This window comes from Oculina patagonica, chromosome 14 (genome assembly GCF_052425735.1).
Source record: "Oculina patagonica isolate OP01 chromosome 14, crgOcupat, whole genome shotgun sequence".
Lineage (NCBI taxonomy): Eukaryota > Metazoa > Cnidaria > Anthozoa > Scleractinia > Oculinidae > Oculina > Oculina patagonica.
Window position 1 is genome coordinate 7,369,051 of NC_135771.1, and position 19,844 is coordinate 7,388,894.

General features: G+C 36.9%; 1 protein-coding gene and 1 long non-coding RNA gene across 2 annotated transcripts in view; one reads left to right on the top strand and one right to left on the bottom strand.

Annotated features, from left to right (window-relative positions):
• The window catches only part of LOC144638378 (uncharacterized), a 68,500-nt gene extending 57,195 nt beyond the window's left edge, over positions 1-11,305 (bottom strand). Inside the window, exons 1-3 of the long non-coding RNA XR_013567912.1 lie at positions 10,970-11,305; positions 5,156-6,464; positions 1,744-5,069 (exon numbers count right to left, since the gene is read on the bottom strand). This is a non-coding gene — a long non-coding RNA (uncharacterized LOC144638378). The remainder of the gene's footprint in view (positions 1-1,743; positions 5,070-5,155; positions 6,465-10,969) is intronic.
• The window catches only part of LOC144638335 (uncharacterized), a 265,610-nt gene continuing 252,272 nt past the window's right edge, over positions 6,507-19,844 (top strand). Inside the window, exons 1-2 of the mRNA XM_078497566.1 lie at positions 6,507-6,532; positions 8,880-9,394. Coding sequence (XP_078353692.1) covers positions 8,955-9,350 — 396 coding nt within the window. The 5' untranslated portion in view covers positions 6,507-6,532; positions 8,880-8,954 and the 3' untranslated portion in view covers positions 9,351-9,394. The remainder of the gene's footprint in view (positions 6,533-8,879; positions 9,395-19,844) is intronic.

Below are 19,844 nucleotides of genomic sequence, written 5' to 3' on the forward strand. Positions count from 1 at the left end.
GTTAATCATTCAGGCTTCATGGAAAGGACGAACTGCAGTCTGCGCAAAATATGTACCACTTAATTGCCTTAATTGTAAACCATTTTACCACAAGTAAGGAACCACTTTTGGGAAATGGAATTTCAATCGCTTCGTGGAGGCATGGAATTCGAGTCTGTGCTTTCTAAATCAAATCAAAGGGCTAAAGCTAAATTTGACCTCCCATATCTTTCCGTGAGGATGGTAATAACTTCGTCAGTGTGCTTAAAGAGACTTATATCCGAGCTTCTTCGCAACCTACGAACAACCTTACTCGATTTTTTTTTTCAAGATCCTAATGGTGGGATCTCTTACTAAGCTTCGTTGCCAATTCAGAGACTCTTATTTTTTTTAAAAGAAAAGACATTTTAACTTCTTGTTGCCCACATATGCCATATTTTTTGGCCAAAAAGAGGAATGCGTGCGCCAAAGTAAAATATTGTACATTTTTTCATGGAATCTTCATCAAAATCTTGCTGCAGGGTAGAAAATGACATAATGACAAAATAATGACAAAATCTATAGATAATTACAAAATCTATGGCCAAGTAGATTTAACTTCAGTTCTGTACCATTAGTTGTCAATTTCACTTCTCTCCAATGCCGTTTCGTGTTTTTGCACTACTTATCTCAAATTTCTGCCCCTCTAATTTCACTCTTCTAAATTGTCAATATTATGTTTCTTCAATAAGAGTTTCAAGTTTCCTTAATGTCATTTTCACGTTTAGTTACTGCCAATTTCACGTTTCTGCACTACCAATTTCATGTTTCTGTACTACCAATTTCCCGTTTCTGTACTGCCAATTTTATGTTTCTGTACTGCCAATTTTATGTTTCTGTACTACCAATTGCCTGTTTCTGTACTACCAATTTCCTCTTTCTGTGCTGCCAATTTTATGTTTCTGTACTGCCAATTTCATGTTTCTGCACTGCCAATTTCACGTTTGTGTACTCACCAATTTTATGTTTCTGTGCTGCCAATTTCATGTTTCTGCACTGCCAATTTCCTGTTTCTGTACTGCCAATTTCATGTTTCTGTACTACCAATTTCATGTTTCTGTGCTGCCAATTTCATGTTTCTGCACTGCCAATTTCACGTTTGTGTATTACCAATTTCATGTTTCTGCACTGCTATTTTCATGTTTGTGTATTACCAATTTCATGTTTCTGCACTGCTATTTTCATGTTTCTGTACTGCATATTTTCTACAATGCTAATTTCACTTTTTTGTACATTCATGTACATTTTTTGAAATGGACATTTTTTGTGCATTTCTAATACATTCATTTTTAATGTTCATTCATTGCTTTGTCTCGTCAATCCCAGTAAGCATTGTGCACAACTATCGCTCTCGTCATCAGAGGTTGTGCTATGCGGATGTCTTCAAATGGACAATGTCGTATAGAAGAGATTCAGAGGTATATAAACCCGACGGAAAGTATACATCTTTAAAGCAGGGTTTCTTTGGAATATTTTACTGGTTATGAAATAACTGGCAAAGATAAGCCAGTGGCTTGGTTGGTCAGTAACTACAAAGCAACTGAGCTAATAAAACGTGTTTTCATTTTTTTCATTTTTGGAGTAAATATAGAAAAAAAAATATGTTGTGTAAATAGATTTTTTTTTTGCAGATTGAGTGGGATTAAGTATCCTTGCATTTCTTTTTTTTTTTATTAACTGCCAATTTCACGTTGCTTCAATGCCAATTTCACTTTTCTGCACTACCAATTTCAGGTTTTTATAACAAGAGTTTGCCAATTTCACGTTTTAACAATGTTAATGGAAAGTATACAATGTTTACTTCCAATTTCATGTTTCTGTACTGCCAATTCTATTTTTCTGCTATTTTCATTTTTTACTCAAATTTTCTACAATGCTAATTTCACTTTTTTGTACATTCATTACATTTTTTGAAATAGACATTTTTTGTACATTTTTAATACATTCATTTTTAATGTTCATTCATTGCTTTGTCTCGTCAATCCCAGTAAGCATTGTGCACAACTATCGCTCTCGTCATCAGAGGTTGTGCTTTGCGGATGTCTTCAATTGGACAATGTCGTATAGAAGAGATTCAGAGGTTTATAAACCCGACGGAAAGTATACATCTTTAAAGCAGGGTTCTGTGGAATATATTACTGGTTATGAAATACCTGGCAAAGATAAGCCAGTGGCTTGGTTGGTCAGTAACTGCAAAGCAACCGAGCTAATATAACGTGCTTTCATTTTTTCATTTTTGGAGTAAATATAGAAAAAAATTATGTTGGGTAAATATTGGGGTTTTTGCATATTGAGTGGGATTAAGTATCCTTGCATTACTATTTTTTTTATTATTTACTGCCAATTTCACGTTGCTTCAATGCCAATTTCACTTTTCTGCACTACCAATTTCAGGTTTTTATAACAAGAGTTTGCCAATTTCACGTTTTAGCAATGTCAATTTCAATTTTGTTTCTGCACTGCTAATTTCTTATCAATGTAGATATCTCAATTGTTAGCTCTGCACTGCCAATTTTACGTTTGATCAATAAGAGTTTTAACTTTTTTCTATGCCATTTTTACGTTTATTTACTACCAGTTTCACGTCGCTACAATGCCAATTTCACGTTTCTACACTTTCATTTTAGGTTATCACGTTTCCAACAATGTCAATTTCAATAGGCTCATTCTATCGTATATTCTTTACAGTTTAACAATAGAATCATGACAAAATATATGGCAAAGTAGATTTAACTTCAGTTCTGTACCATCAGTTGTCAATTTCACTTTTGAGCAATGGCATTTCGTGGTTTTGCACTACTTATCTCAAATTTCTGCCCCTCTCATTTCACTCTTCTGAATTGACAATTTTATGTTTCTTCAATAAGAGTTTCAAGTTTCCTTAATGCCATTTTCACGTTTGGTTACTGCCAATTTCACGTTTCTGCACTACCGATTTCAGGTTTCTATAATGAGAGTTTGTTAATTTTAATTTATTTTCTACGCTGCTAATTTCATTTTAATGTGTTTATCTCAATTACTAGTTCTGCACGGCCAATTTCATGTTTCTGTACTGCCAATTTTATGTTTCTGTACTGCCAATTTCGTGTTTTTGTACTGCCATTCCATTTTCCGTCCTTATTTGTTTCTGTACTGCCAATTCCATGTTTCTGTACTGCCATTTTCATGTTTCTGTACTGCCAATTTCATGTTTCTGTACTGCCATTTTCATGTTTCTGTACTGCCAATTTCATGTTTCTGTACTGCATGTTTCTGTACTGCTAATTTCATGTTTCTGTACTGCAAATTTTCTACAATGCTAATTTCACTTTTTTATGTACTATCACGACTTGACTCGATATCCATACCGCATTTCTATCACGTTAAGGTTTTACAGGATCGTAACGATACCAAGACTACCGCAATGGACTTTGAATTTTTCCACAGGGCGTTTAGGATAAAAGAAGACGACAACAAGGTCAGGCAAATATCAAAGACCATTAAGGCTCAGCTGCACAGATTTGTTATAGGCTTGCCCCACTGTCCCCACTTCATTCAAATGATGAACGGCTTCCAAATAACCAACCCCGGTCATAGGAAAACCAGTAGTATAAAGAACATTGCATTCCCAGGCTTTGTGCTAAACATGGCAAGTAATTTCATTCCCATAACGTGCCTCATTCTACCCTTGCAATTAGTACAACTTGTCTTTATTTGTAATACAAGTAATAACCAGGAAAGGACATCGTCAACTCTGATGATTTTGTAGTCCCAATCGTGAGATGATTACTACAGAAAGTCTTCGTAATCAAAAAGCAAAAGTGCTTGGTGCGGCAAAAGAAAAGAACATGCTCGTGCATGGCGCCCGAAAGATGGAACAATTTACAATTTACGGCCACATTTGCCTTCCCCCGTCTCCGGTCTGAATAGGGTTATGATGTCAATCAATTGCAAAATCGAGTAGTTTAGGTGTTTGTACTATAATATCATGATATACTGGCTGTATAGTCTAATGTCTGAAACTTAAGCTACGAACGGTCTCCCTCCTCCTTTATCTAACGTGAAGTCTATAATAAAGATGATACAGTTTTTCAACGTTTTTAGGCTAATGAAAAAAAGATGATTCGATTCTACTGGTTAACGCGCCTACTTCTTTTTAGTTGCAACACACACAGAAAACTACTTATAATGCGATTATTTGCAGTACAATACTTACATTACAATTACCTACAGTACTTACAGTGCGATAGCTTTCACGACACTTAAGAGATCACTTACACTACTTACAAACAACCTAATTTAAGATCGACACATGACCACACCCTGCTAGAAATCATTTATCAAAAGCAAGTGTGAGTATTTCATGTATTTCAGACAGTGTGCTGAACTAAGTTTCTCTAAATAAAGCGAGCTGTTTGTTCTTGATATTGGTGAAGTCCCTTGACGTGGTTAGCATTGTCATACAAAAATGACTTTTGTTATAACTACCCGTGTTTCCAAGCCACTAATCCTGACCTCAAATAGAAAGCTTGCATCTCTGTCTGGAGATTCATGGTCACCTAAAAAGAATAAAATTACTCGCTAAAGGCTGGTATTTTCCAATCATAGTTCAGAAATATTTTCCTAATTAGCATATCTATCTAATTCGTAAATAGTCGCTTTAATTTTCAAGCTTGTATAGTGACTTCGATTGCCTTTAAGGTAAGTCCATCCTTACACGCATACCGATTGTATCAATAGATTCCTGATATCGATTTCTATCGATTGACAACGCCTGAAGCAATTGGATCTTCGAATCTGCCAGATGAATAAGCATGCACTTTCGCAACAAGAATTCTAAATAACAGACCGCAAATTACCTACAGCTACCACTTCCAAAAAAACTGAATAGCACACAAGGGGCCTTCACAACAGATAAGAGGATAAATAAAAATAATATTTTCCTGCTTTTGTGGCGTCTTTGTTTCTTTTAACGCGGTCTGCAGGTTGGCGGTCTGGAGCCGAATAAATTATAGGAGGTCAGCAGGAACGAGGAGACTGGAACAGAGAAATCTTCGGAGACCCACGTAACTCTGACAAGGGAGGAAACACAAATGACAGCCTTTAAATTTGACATGAATTCCAAGCCAAATATTTGTCTGAATTTAACCATACTTACTCGGCAGACACTTGATATCCATGGGCTTATTTTGCCCAAATGTTCCTAAGGTAGTTTTGGCGTCTTTTTGAAATTTTTGATTTGGTTAAACGTTTCTACCAGTTAAGGCTCACGAAAGTAAAAATTTCGATTCATTGATTGACAGATTTAAGGCGGGAGTAAATGGCATTGTTTGTTCTGATTGGTTCTTTTCAATTCCGGAAGTTTTAGGTTTTGGTTTCGGAAATAGAGTGATTGACTGAATATTTAATTTCGTTCTAAGATAAGATTTGTAAAATATGCAAAGGTTTAAAAGCCACAATGCACGTGTGGAAGAGTGGTTGCTAATAAAGCCTTTTGTTAGGCGACGTTCTCGTTGCCGATGAAATACATCGGCCGCGGACTAGATTTTTCTATTTTTTATATCTTTATACCTACCACTCTGTTACTTTGAATTTGCTTCTCGAGGAAAACACCGCCTTTTCCCAAATTTATCGTCATTAAGCCGAAACAAGAATTGCAAATCAGAAGGTCGCAGAACAAAAAGCGTAATTAGCTGAACACAGCTGCCTGCAAGTTCTATGTAAAACAACAACAACAATGGACAAATACAGGCTATACCTTTTACAGAACGTGTAATTTTACAGAAAATGTTATTTGGTAGCGATTTAGTAAAACACTTTACAATAAAAATTTGCGATAAGGCATTCGCTAAAAACATTATAAACTCCGTTTAAAAATTTTAAAAAGACCACGACGTTTCGGTTTTCCTTTAGGAGGTTCTCATGGCGTTGTGAACCTCCTAAAGGAAAACCAATTTCGTGTCCTGAAAAAATGCCGAGGAAAATTTGACTGTCTCATTTACGAGATGCTATTTATAAAGAAACTGCAACCAAATTTGAATACGTAGGCGGACTCCATACGTGCTAAACTCTTTGTTTGACAATGAACATTTTTTACTCACAACTTTATGTATTTTCCGCTGGTATTCAGAGTAATTAGTTATGCTTATTCTTTTGCACTTGGTATCGCACGTTTCGTGCGATACGCTAGCTGTGATTGGTCAGTTTCTGATATTTATATTTCCTTCGACCGTTGATTATTCACTCACGCTTGTGATCCACGCGGTTTTATACTTCGGTAGTTTTTCCTACCCTCCCACCCAGCTTACTGCAGTCTTTGTTATTTTTTTGTTTTCAGGCCGTAGGGATGCTCCTTACGACGGCTTCAAGTGCTTCAAGTGTGGAAGATACGGCCACTGGGCAAAAGACTGCCGATCTGCTTTCTGGCCTTCCCAGTCTTACAGCAACAGCTCCTTCCCAGGACCTTCCTGCAATAAGCCATCAGGAGCTCAGTCAGGCCAGTCATTTATCAAGTATTGAGGAGGACTTAGCGCAGGTACAAGGAATTGTAGAAAAATTTGAAGTTGAAAGTGGTTGTCCCATAAATGTGAAGGGAAATTTGAGAGCCCACATTGACTTTTGGAAATCTATTGACGCGCCTAATTTCATCTTATCGGTTATTGAAAACGGTTATAGATTACAATTTGCCAGTTTTCCTGAACCCGTGAAACTAAAAAATAATAAGTCTGCTTGTCTGAATGCTGATTTTGTGGACGAAGCCATCCGTGACCTTGTTCTGTCTGGTCGTGTTTGTGAAGTTTCTCAAGAACCTTTGGTAGTTAACCCTCTGTCGGTCTCAATTCAACCTTGTGGGAAAAAGAGGTTAATTCTTGACCTACGCCACGTGAACAAGTGTTTAGTTAAGCAAAGGGTTAAATACGAGGATTGGAAAGTTGCTCTTGCTTATTTTGCAGAAGATTCCTACATGTTTTCCTTTGATCTCAAAAGTGGTTATCACCATGTTGAAATTTCACAGGAACACCAAACTTTCTTAGGATTTTCCTGGAGGGCACCTGATTCCGGGGGTGAGCAGATTTTCGTCTTTACCGTCCTTCCGTTTGGGTTGTCTACCGCCCCTTTTATATTTACAAAACTCTTAAAACCCCTGGAAAAGCATTGGATACTTCAGGGTATTTGTATAGCCATTTTTCTGGATGACGGTTGGGGCACAGTTCAAGAAAGACAGGACTGTTGCATTACGGCGCAAGCTGTAAGAAAGGACTTGGCCAGCGCGGGTTTTATAACCAGTGACGAGAAATCTGTATGGGAACCCACCCAGATTTTGAACTGGTTAGGTATCACCTGGAATTCAGCTTTGGGCACTTTAGAAGTCATAGACAAAAGGATCACAAAGATTTTAAATACCATTGATCAAATTATCGACGCCGATTATATGGTCTCTGCGAGAAGATTGGCTTCCTTTACGGGGCAAATTATTTCCACTGGTCCTGTGGTTTGTAACATTGCTAGAATTATGACTAGACATTGTGTCATGTCTACCTTGTGTAATGACCATTGGGACTTAGAATTTCGCCTTGATGATTACTGCAAAGAAGAATTGTGTTTTTGGAAAGATAATCTCAAGAATATTAACAGTAGAGATTGTTTTGTGATTACATCTCCTAGCTATTTTGCATACTCTGACGCTATCGCTACCGGTTGTGGCTCTGTTAGTGGTTTTAATAAAGATTACGTATGTCATAAAATGTGGACAGAGCTCGAAAGCTTGCAGAGCTCTACGTGGAGGGAATTATATGCAATTAAATTTTCTTTGCATTCATTCGCCCCAGTGCTTAAAGGATCTCGTGTCAAATGGTTTACTGATAATCAAGCCGCTGCCAGAATCGTTGAAGTGGGCAGTATGAAACCGGCTAGAATTACGCAGAATGGCTAGAAGTATTTTCAATATTTGCATTCAGTCAGGGATCTACTTGGAAGTTCAATGGATTCCCCGTAGCCTCAATCAACAGGCTGATTATATAAGTCGCTTATTGGATACTGATGATTGGCAGACTACCGATGATTTGTTTCTGTCTTTGGATGCCCGATGGGGGCCTCATACTATAGACTGTTTCGCTAATTATTATAACCATAAGCTGCCGAGGTTCTTTTCTCGGTTTTGGAACCCCAATACTGCTGGAGTTGACTTTTTTTTTTTATTCAACCTCTAAGGGGTGAGAACTGTTGGGTGGTCCCACCTGTTACTATCGTCCCCAGGGTTCTACATTACATGAAGTCCCAAAAGGCTGTTGGTACGATTGTTGTGCCCTTTTGGCCTTCGGCTCATTTTTGGCCTCTAATTGCGAATATTTATCTTAACTATGTATCCGCCTATAGCATGCACATTGGAAACCAGTCCCTCACCCATGGTAGGAATCTTAATTCCCTTTTGGGATCCCCTCATTTTAAGGGGTATGTTATTGCTTTAAGGATGGATTTTGTTGACTAGCCACATTGCTTATTTATCAGTCACAGAAGCAGGCACTGGCCATACATTGAGGGTGACGGCACCTGTTTTGTATTGTATTAAGTTTAGAATTCGCTTTATTGGCTCAGATGTTTTATGTTAATGGTAGCTGCACCTATTTTTGTTATTGTTTGGACGCTGGCCTTTCTAAGGGGTGGCTGCACCCCCCTTTTGTACGGCGTAATTGGTTTTTGTTCTCCAGAGCGTGTGCCCTAGCTTTTTGGAGGGGTGCATGCTTGGCATTGCATTGCTATAGGCTACTGCTATTTCTGATGGACCTTTTCAATATTATTTTCTAGTTATGGATTACACCTATCCACTCCCCCTCCCCCACCCCCGCCTTTACTTTTGAGTATTTTTGTTTTTGCTTTTTCAGATACTTAATTCAAGCAGGGCATGGGAGCCCCTTCTGTTTTCATCTTCAATCAGTTTTGATCAGATAGTGAGAGTAATGGCACAGTCTCGATCAACCTCTACCACTAAAGCTTATCTCCGGGTCATTAATAAGTTTTTAGATTGGTGCAAATCTAGGAAACTAAGTATTCAACTGCCTTTTTCTGTTAGCACAGTATCTCTTTATCTATTCGAAATTCATCAGTCTTGTGCCTCCAGCGCCTCCATGATACAAGCTCATGCTGCTCTAAAGTGGTTCCATTCGTTCGTTCCTAGCCTCGATCGCAATCCTCTAGATAGCGAATTTTGTAAGAATATTATTGTGTCAGCAAAACGCACCAAGTGTAAGCCAGTTATGAAGAAGAAGCCTTTTTCCTCTCAGATTATTAAGGCCATTCTCGATGCTCACAGCAAAGAAGATGCTAGTTTGAAGGACCTTCGGGTAGCTGCTTAATGTTCGTTAGCCTTTAAACGGAGTTTATTATGTCTTTAGCGAATGTCTTATCGCAAATTTTTATTGTAAAGTAGAATGTTATTTGGATATGAAAAAATTGCTTTTTGTATCCGACTACAGGGAGGTACTGAACAGGCAGACCAAATGAATACCTTCAAACATAAGCATGATAGATTAGTTTCTTTTAATTTTTTAAACTTTACGCTTCCTTCAACTCAAGACCTACGCCGAAGTACACATCTTTACGGAAACTTTATAGAAGGATTTTAAGAGATTTATCATTTTTAGTTGGTATTTAGACTATTTTTGACAACTCTGGAAGATATAAGGCCGTTTTGCATGCATTGCTGTCTCAATAGAAAGCAAGGGACCGCGGACGAAAATGCTGCTAGTGTACGTAGGAGCTGGAGACACTAGCAGCATTTTCGTCCGCGGTCCCTTGCTTTCTATTGTCACTTTTAGTTTTATTTGGACCGTAGATCTTTTAGATCCGATATGCTGCACATTTTCACTGTTTTCACATGGTTTTGTCCATGTTTGCAGTGTTGTTTTTCACATGGTTTTGTCCATGTTTTCAGTGTAAGGATAGTTCTGTCTATTCTCACTTTCCTTATCGAGACAACGACATGATATTTCGAATTCTTGGCCTATTGAGTAATAGTCACGCGGCTATGATCAATGGGCGGGTGTTTGAATTTGAGCCCATCCGGATTGTCATTACCACGAGCACTTTATAGACAACTGTCTTTGCGCTGGTTGTTCTATTCTGTGCGGCATACACTCTGCTGAAGAGACCCAATCAGGTCGAAACAGCTGTCCAGAGTTTGCATTTTTGACTTTCAGTTTGGACTCTATCATGTCGTTGTCCCGTTAAAGTTTTTTCATTTCTACGTAGTGTCAGCCTTGCTTATCTTGTCTCTGTATTGCTGTCTCGTCCGCAAGCTACATTTTAACTTCCGATTCTAAGATGGTATTCCACTTCCGTGACCCTCAACTGGCAGAAAGGTTCGGCCATGAAAGGTGAGAGCTTCCTCTCTTGTCACTATATAGCACTCGTATAGTGATCGGATGTCGTCTCGAGAATTAATGTCTCTGAATGTTTACGAGTGGGGTCTGGGACGGTCGTCGACCGTCCCAAACCAGACTTCGAATATGCTAGACCGAGTATTAAAAATTGAAAATGGCCGATAGAAAATAAAAACGCGACAAGGACAAGTACGGTTTTTTTTTTATATATATATATCCACATAGCTGATGTGAGGGGCCCCTGTGATAGCATTTCTCTTTCTAGACTGCTTTCAAGTAACACAAGAAAATTTTTTGCTAGATGATGGTGAGTCGCATAATGTTCATTATTCCGTGCTTTTTCGTTTATGGATAGGCAAACCACTGCCAAACATTAAATTAACGTCTTTCTTGGTCTCTGTACCTTTCTGTTTTATTTTCAACCTTCTCTGACTACTGTATGCATATTGTTATTTTCTAATTAAGAATTTTCTTTAACGGATATCGAAAACAATACATTATAACTGCTAATAAAATTTACAATAAACTTTTTCCTCTCGTCACATAAGCTAGTTTTAATGTATGCTCTTTTCAACGGTAACCAATAAGCTTACCTACTGAAATCTTCACTCTATTGATGTCCTCTTCTCTTTTTGTGCCCTCGCCACACCTGTTATGGCAATCCATGGAAATTCGTACCTGTTGCCTGTTTCCACTCCAGTTACATCAAATTCGGGTCTTTGTTCGTCCATTTCACGAGGCTTCAATCAGAAACCGAGTCATCTTTATTCAGAGGTCTTTGGTAAACCATGAAATTTACTAGTGGTGTTCTATTGTCACCAGGCTTACTCCGCTTCAAGTTCAGTTCGCTTTCACTTATCCCACTTGGTAGAGTTCCACTGGCACAGGAACATTTGTGTAAACAACGACAACAAGTTTGTTCAGTACATACGTGTATATTTAATTCCCAACACAAAAAAAGGAAAAAATACAGCGAAGGGGATGGCGAGGAAGCCTATTAAAAAACCATACAGCTTATAACATAATGCTTCCTCGGCGCAGTAACAACATAAGATTGCTGGAAATTATTTTCAAACTATGGCTTAACCCTATTCAGACCGGGCTTTTCTGGATCTTTTCAGACCGAGGGGGCGGATTCACCCCCCCCCCCCCCCTCCACCCTCCGTAACTTAAGCAATCACAGTGAAACTTAGATGATATATAGATTGTCCTAAAATTTATCTTTTGGTATACGTCACATGGGATGATGACGTCACGTGACAATTACATCATTATGTCAAAACAGCCGCCATCTTAGATCCGTCATCTTGGATTTCGAAATTTTTCCAAAACGTCAGAAAACCGCCCAAAATTACTTACTCAAAATCATTAAAACTGTGCTTAAAACCTTAAAAAGGTGAAAATAATTGCATTAAAGTTAATTTTCATTAATAGAAACACGAAAATTACGAATTTGGGAAAACATGCCTGTCAAAATGCCGTTGCCATGGTGACATCAAGTTCCTGACACAACAACCTATCATACCAAATTATTTCCAGATAAATTTTAGATAAACTCGCAAAGTTTGGCAGCGTTTGGTTGAATCTTGAAAAAGTTATAAGCATTCAAAGTCAGCGCAGGCCTCCCCCCCCCCCCCCCCCACCCCCGCCCGGTGAAGAGTAAGATAAGGCGGTGGAGTGACCAATGCAGTGCACCATCCTGTACAGCATGCCAGACACGCAAGAAGGAATACCACAGAACTGTGCCACATGACAGACCACAGACTGCGAGAGGAGACCAAAAATGAGGGGGGGAAATGAACTATAAGGAGATTATTTTAATATAATAATAATAATAATAATAATTATTTTTATTATTATTATTATAATAATTATTATTATTTATTATTATTTTTTAATAAAAAATAACTTTATTTCACGCAATCATTAAAAATAGTGTACAAGCACCGATAAAAAGGATTAAGAATTAAAAAAAGCTATATAAAAAGGTACAATGTCTTCGTATAAGCGAGAATTGAAATTTAAAATCGTTTCTTATATGTAATTAAATTTTTTCTATATTTCAAAATCAAATTTCACAGATGGTGATTATTAAATGAAAAGAAAAGCTAATAAAAATTTTATACGTATTATTCTCGCTTCCGAAATTATTTGAGAGTCTTTACGGAAACTATTGGATTCGTGCTCGATCTTTCTCTATTTCTATATCAATGTCATTTATTATTATTATTATTATTATTATTATTATTATTATTATTATTATTATTATTATTACAAGTGAAACTGGTAAAGTAAATAATAATTATTTTTAAACGTTTCACGTTAAAACCTTAAGAAAATTTAATTAAAACTGTTTGTTTTTCTTCCTTCTAAGTTTGTTTTTTATTCTGAGCTTTTGCTGCGCAACGGCATCATCAGGTATCTACGGCATCGTCATTAGGCCAATGATGAAAATGCCGTACGTAGATCAACGAAAGCTTGGAAAAACAATTTTATAACTGTAGTTTAAGGTCTCACTGGATTCACTCAGGTACACAACGCTATGCTACTAAAGAACAAATTTAACAATTAACTGTGACTAGATTTAATCCATTATAGCTTGTTGTATATTGACCCAGAAGAGTTTTCTTTTATTATTCACATAATTTAGCCACCTAAAATTAGCAGCCAATTCCACAAAATAGGAACAAATTCGGTAACCTTTTAAGGAACAATAGTGACCAACATCTAATTTTTCCTGACAGCATCATTGCTGAATCAAAAACGCAGGTAAATAGAATATATAAAATGATCACCAAAGATAAAAAAATTGTTTAAATTCTCTCAAGCATGGGAAGGAGAATAAAGAGAATATGCATGTTGATATCAGGGCTTAAAGAGTTATCACACAGAGAAACTGCCAACAATTCAGCATTCAATTAAAACACCCCTCTGTAACAGACCCAGTGGAACCCGACCCAGTGGATTATTTCCCCCAGTACCCAGTGAAAATTTAGTCTCCCCGGTACCCAGCGAATTTTTGATTGTATTTTGGGCTTCCCCAGTGACTGTGCGTTGTGACATGTCAAATAAACCTTCTTTAGAAACGAGCCCAAATAAGCCGACCCAGTGGGAAATTGGCCAACCCAGTGACTTTTTTCAGATTCCACTGGGTCTGTTACAGAGGGGTGTATTAAATTATGAGCTATAAAGTGTTACTCAAGCTTTTATGCAAACTCCTATGAGCATCCATAACTTTATAGAGCACATTGAGCCGTTTACCTATTTGTTTTTGTAACACCATGTGCTTCTTACAGGTACTAAGGAATGTGGAATGTGGTTTTATAAAAAGATACATGATTTGTACCTTTTCAGAAACAATTTTCCAGGACTCAGATGGATTTTTTTCTAAAACATTTACATTTACCCTGCCTGTTAGTTGTTACTTGCATTTTACAGACTTCCAGAACTTCTCAGGACCAGTTATCATTTTCCAGGACATTCCAGTACTAGAAAACACCACAACAAAATAACCGATTTTCAAGGACCCAAGTAAACCCTGAAGAAAAAACCTTTGCAAACTAGGAGGTACAAGGAACAAATCACAGTTGCATAGCTTCCATAGGCAATCATCCATGATCAATTGCCCCATTAGAAGTGCCATTCACTGAATGATGTCAATTTTGTCAATTTACTTGAAAACTTTTAAAAATTAGTCAGTCAAAGTTTTTACATCACAATGAGACTTTAGAAAAAGAGACTTTTGTTTATAATTGAATTGGGGTAAAAACTAAAGAAAAATGTTTTTGTCAAAGAAGCAGTCCCACTTAAAAGCAATCATATATTTCCTTTTTCTAGACCTGCATGCCAGTGGTTTGCTATGGCTACAATTCGCAATGATAATGACTATGACTAGGAACACTTTCTTTAAAGACAGGTCCCTTTGGGATACTCTGTATATCATTTATGATATAATTATCACATGACTTGTACTTTCATTTTAGTTGTTCATATACATTGCAAAGGGTTGTGGCCCTGTACTCAAGGCTCGTTAATTGAAGGAGATTATGAAAAATAGCCCAGAGTAATTTCTGAAAAATTGCTAGACTCTCCTTTCTAACTGCCTTGAAGTAAATTCTCATCAGACTGCATAGTATACATGTGATGCAAAGGTGTGAGCTGCTGGAAAACAAGGGAGGCATAATTCTTGGCTAGTGCCCATTGCATGAGTCATTGAGGAGAGCTACCCTATTGAGTCTTATCCCCTGGGTGATGAACAAAATCACTTAAGACACCCAATGGGGTAAAGGACAGATTCTCTACAAACAGCTAGAAATCAATGTGAAGCATATAAGATAAGTACTAACCGATTGAAGAGGTTTTTTTTTGCCTTCTACAACCCTCCAAATTATCAAATTTTCTCCCATTTCTTCTTTACCTCCATTGTAAGGTCCCAAGAAAAGAACAGGAATGTTTAAAAGTAGGCCTGTGAAAGACTAGAAAAGAAAAACAAACAAACAACAAGAAACAGGTCACACAATTGATTATTTAATATTATCAGTGGTTAGGCAACTTAGCCATGGAAAACAATATCTTTGAACATCTAAAGGAAGATATCTTTAATTTGTTGATGGATATCAAACTTCGGCCCAAAATATCAATCTTTTGAAGACGCGCGGAAACAACTTTGACGGTCAAGTCTCAATTTTTCAAGTTGCAATCTATTTCTATCCTAACCATCTGCTGCCAAAGACGCTTGTTAACAGTTTAAGTGCTCTAATATGGCAATTTTAAACAAAAATGGATCATTATTTTTAGGTTTCCTATGACACAATTATATATCAGTTTGGCTTTTCATATATATGTTTAAATCAGTGACTAAGCCCTTTAAAGCATCCTTGGTTATTTTGTGTTAAAACTACCTTTGATGTTGTTGATTGTTTTGAGGTCTCTTTCAATTTGAAATTACTTTACTACAACGCAAAAGTGACTCAAAATGTCGTGAATGCTCATAGTGCATGAAATTGTGGCTTAAACCATTGTACATAATAACGAGGTGTGCGAATGAAGCGTTAAGCTACAAATACTGATGTCTCTTTATTTGCAGTAAAACTAAGAGTTATTTATTGCTAAATCGGAGAACATTAAAAAAAGAACTTTTAGTTGACATGCTTGCTTGCCTTACCAAAGTTATTTGAACAATTCGAACGTGGATACACAATACTTTACATCTGATATTATATGGAAGACGAATGGCGTCACAAGTTCATAACATTACTTTCTGTTAAAACTGAGCTTTCCTTCTACGATTAATTTCAGAACTGTTCAACAAATGCGCATATTTTGTGTGGAGTTTCCGTTTATACCTTAGTAAAACAAAGCTTCACGCATTCTGTGGTTCAACGGTTCAGTGAAACACAACGGCGTATGTAGAAAGAACAAAACACAATAAGATATTGTATAAAATAACGAGCCAAAGTCGCGCATGCAAATGGTTTTTGCCGTTCAGTTAAACTTACACTCAGCCTTAAAACGGTTATTATTACGTCTGTGTTCGAAGTAACATTTTATGGCACTTTCTGATATTTATTGTCTAGAATATCAGTCCTAACATTGACACGCAACCTTCCTATCACATTTCTTGAGCATACAATTGTGAAAAGTTCCAATAAGTCGAAATTTAGAGTTCGAGATCGAGCTTTGATTTCGAGCTATTGACACGTTTGCCTCAATTTCTGTAAGAAAACTATAAGGATTATTTCAAGAATTATCGGCTCACTTACCTACAAATGAAAGCCAAACATTCTCAGGATAACCGGAGTGTTGATTCAAACACGAAATCAAACTCGAATGCATGAAATAGACAATCACAGACATGATTTTATCCAGTGAGTATGTTATGCAAATATCCAAATATCTGCAGGTTATCAGAATCACTAGATCAAGAGATTCGTAAGCTGTTTGATTTGTCGGTGTCGTCTCGTTTCGACCGTTTTGTGACGTCCTTTTGCGCATATTCTGCTATCACGTTTATTATTTTTTTAATTTTATTTCAGCAAACTACATTTAGGCTGAATGTAGGTACCTTCTGAAGCGAGATAGCATTGGAGATATCGTTTATTCGATTTATAGTGAATTGAGAGGGAAAAAGAGTGAATTGAGGGGGCCTGTTTGTTACATGCCTTAATATAAAAAAAAAACACATGGAATCTGGTGTTATAAATGTATATTAAGCTCTTTAATTCTGTAGCAATAGTTTTTGTAAAACGTTTTCGGTAGACAGTTCTTTGCAATAAAATATTGGTCCACCAGGTTGACTCGCCTTTGCCGCGGATGCCAACCAAATTCAAATATGGTGGATAATGCGAGTTCATTATACATAGAGAAAAGTGTGCGAAGTTTAACTGAATGTAATTAATACAAACGGAAGCCCTCATTTTATGTTGGTTACGCGGTTTTGCGCGGATTGAATGGAATTGAGTATTTTTGCATTATTATCGCTTATTTGGTTTTTTAAAATAATATTATTGAATTTTAAGACAGCTATTTCGTACCTAAATTAAACCAGCTAACCGCAAGAAATAAACAAAATAAGTTACTGGTCATGTATGTACAGAAAACACGTTTTGCTGATGTTGGTATGGTTGTTTGAATCTGATAGGTTTTTAGCCTTAATTTTCCCAAAAGATGTTAAAAGTAGACTGAAGGTTGTTCATTCTTCGCGTAATGCAAGCCAGGGATGCACTGAATTGAGGAAAGGGAAATTGCAATCCGAGTAATTAATATTCCGAATATGTCTATCGACAAATCAATAGATCTTACGCTTCAAAGTAAAAGGCAAGTTATTGGTCTCGCTGATAACTGTTATCTCTTTCGTTCGATCATTTTTGTTATACGTTAAGTGTGAGAAAAAATAAAAATATTGCGGCCATTTTAATATTACTGTCTATTGCGAGCGGAGTTCTAAGTAATCTTCAGTGCGCTTTGCAGAAATATTAGTCTTAAGAATATCAATAACAACTCGATACCTTTGCTTCCACTGATGTGAACAGGAACAGTATTTTCAGCCACTTATAATCCGCCGTCCAGAGCCGCATATATTCCGCCGCATGGTTGTATTTCGCGTGTCGCTAACAAACTCAGAGCGAATATTAATATCGACGTCGGGGGGCAGGACACGCAAACTTCAGTAAACCAAAAGAATGCCGATTTTTTTTCAGCCCGTCTTTTAACAATGGATGTTACGGTTCAACGTACGCCGACTATGGACTGAATTAAGCACGTGACGTAACTGTTTCCACAACAGCTGATATTGTTTTGAAAGTATGTCCGCCGGCTAAACTTAACAACAGAGTAGATCATTCTAGATTCTTTTGTCGATTGACTGCTCCACAGATGTCTGCACGACTTACATGGATTTAACTAACTGGTTTGGTCTATAAGATGTGTTTATTGCATGGAAATGGATGAAACTTCGTTGGCGTCACTACTGAAAAGGCAACAGCGGGGCGTCTACTAGCCATCATTAATCGGCTTGCATCACGCAACCTATCATCAGCTGCCATCACGTGATAAACGAAGATCTTTTTCTCTATATTGCGTGCCTTATAGAAAAAAATTAAGGTTCAAACAAGCTTGCTTATCCTCCATGGCTAGAAGCTACGGACTTTAAAAGGTTCAAACAAGCATACGTACATCAAGTAATTTCAAAAGTAGATGGATGTAAAGGGTGTTTTCAATATGTTCATAGCCACTTCTTTTGTTAATATTTCAGACTAATAGCTGCCGGCGCGCAGAAACACACTTTGCGTGATAAACATCGCCAATTAGAATAACATTTATTAGAAGCTTTGTCAGTTCTTTAGAAGATGAGGGTACCAGCGCATTTTTCTTCAGTTTATTTTTTCCAACATCAGACTTTTGCACTAGTGTTTTTGCTGGGTTTTATGTCATCTGTTTTATTGAGATTTCTAAATTTGGGTTATATTTCAGTATGCGTGTTCCATTAAATATTCAACTTCCAAAATTGCCCCCGGCAGTCTCATAGTCGTCAAAATTTACATAACAAATTATATGTTCACCATTGCTCCGCAGTCCTGCAGTCGTCAAAATTTACATAACAACCAGTTCAACAGACCCTATGGTCACGAAATTCCCGAAGTGTGTTAAAAGAAACAAAAAGAGAGATGTATCCAAACGACATCGACTCAAAACATTCCTTAAGTTGTTATTTTCAAGGTCATAGTTATTTTGAGTCATTGTCTGGCTTGAATAACAGTTTTGTGCACGTTTTCAGCTATATCTTTTTACTTCCGAATAATTTTCTTTTTTTTTTACTAAAAGAAGATAATAGTGCCATATGATGAACCACTTGCTGACCTCCTCCCTAGGGACCGTACTATGGAATATTGGCCCTTGGTCGTTTACATACTGCGATGATCTCGGTCCAATATTCCCAAGTGCGGCCCTTTTGCTTGCAAATTGGTTAGTAACGAACTTATTTTGCACCTTAAAATACTGAAAAAAATACAATTAAAACATTTTACCTTGCTTTCTTCGTATATTACCGTATGTTCTCTATTAAGGTATGGCGGAAGGAAAATTGCCGATCTCGTTCCAAGTGAAATTGTGTGCAAACCATCAATGGTAACCCCAATAAAGTATAATATATTTTCTGAAAGCTTATTGAATAAAGATTGTACTTTTGGATTTTGCATTGATCATATAGACCATAATAAGCAACGTCAGCATTTTGTATGCAATTATGATGTTGCGCAACATTAGTTTTATTTGAGAACACATTTTCGCGAGACTAACTTTTATGTGGAATTTGATCTACATATGTTGATCTTAAAAACGGTGTCTCAGATTTTTCTTTCTTGCTCCATTAATTTTTTATGAGTTTTTAATCCTAAAGTAGCCCTAAAAACGCCATTTTAAAGTTTAAAAGTTTATAAAAAATTATTGGAGCAAGGAAAGAAAAATCTGAGACACAGTTTGTTAGACCACTATATGTAGAACAAATTCCACATAAAGTTTAGGCTGTCACGTAAATGTGTTCTCAAATAAGCTTAATGTTGCGCAACATCATAATTGCAAACAAAATGCTGACGTTGCTTATTATGGTCTATATAATCAAAACAAAAAAAGTACAATCTTTATTCAATAAGCTTTCAGAAAATATATACTTTATTGGAGTTATCATTGATAGTGTCACACAATTTCACTTGGAACGAAATCGCCAATTTTCCTTCCGTGATACCTTAATTGTTTCATGCACATTTGAAAGGGGGGAGGGGGGGGGGGCGGGGCGGATTTTGCAAAACGCCAGCAATTATCAGTTTTCTGCTATTTTTTTTTTTTGGGGGGGGAGGGTACCATACCATGATCAATGATGTGTTGACTTCTTGAATTGGTATTGTCTACAAGTGCCAGTAATATTTCTCCCAAATCTCTGCAGTTGGTTTCTTATGGTTGTAAGGGAATAAA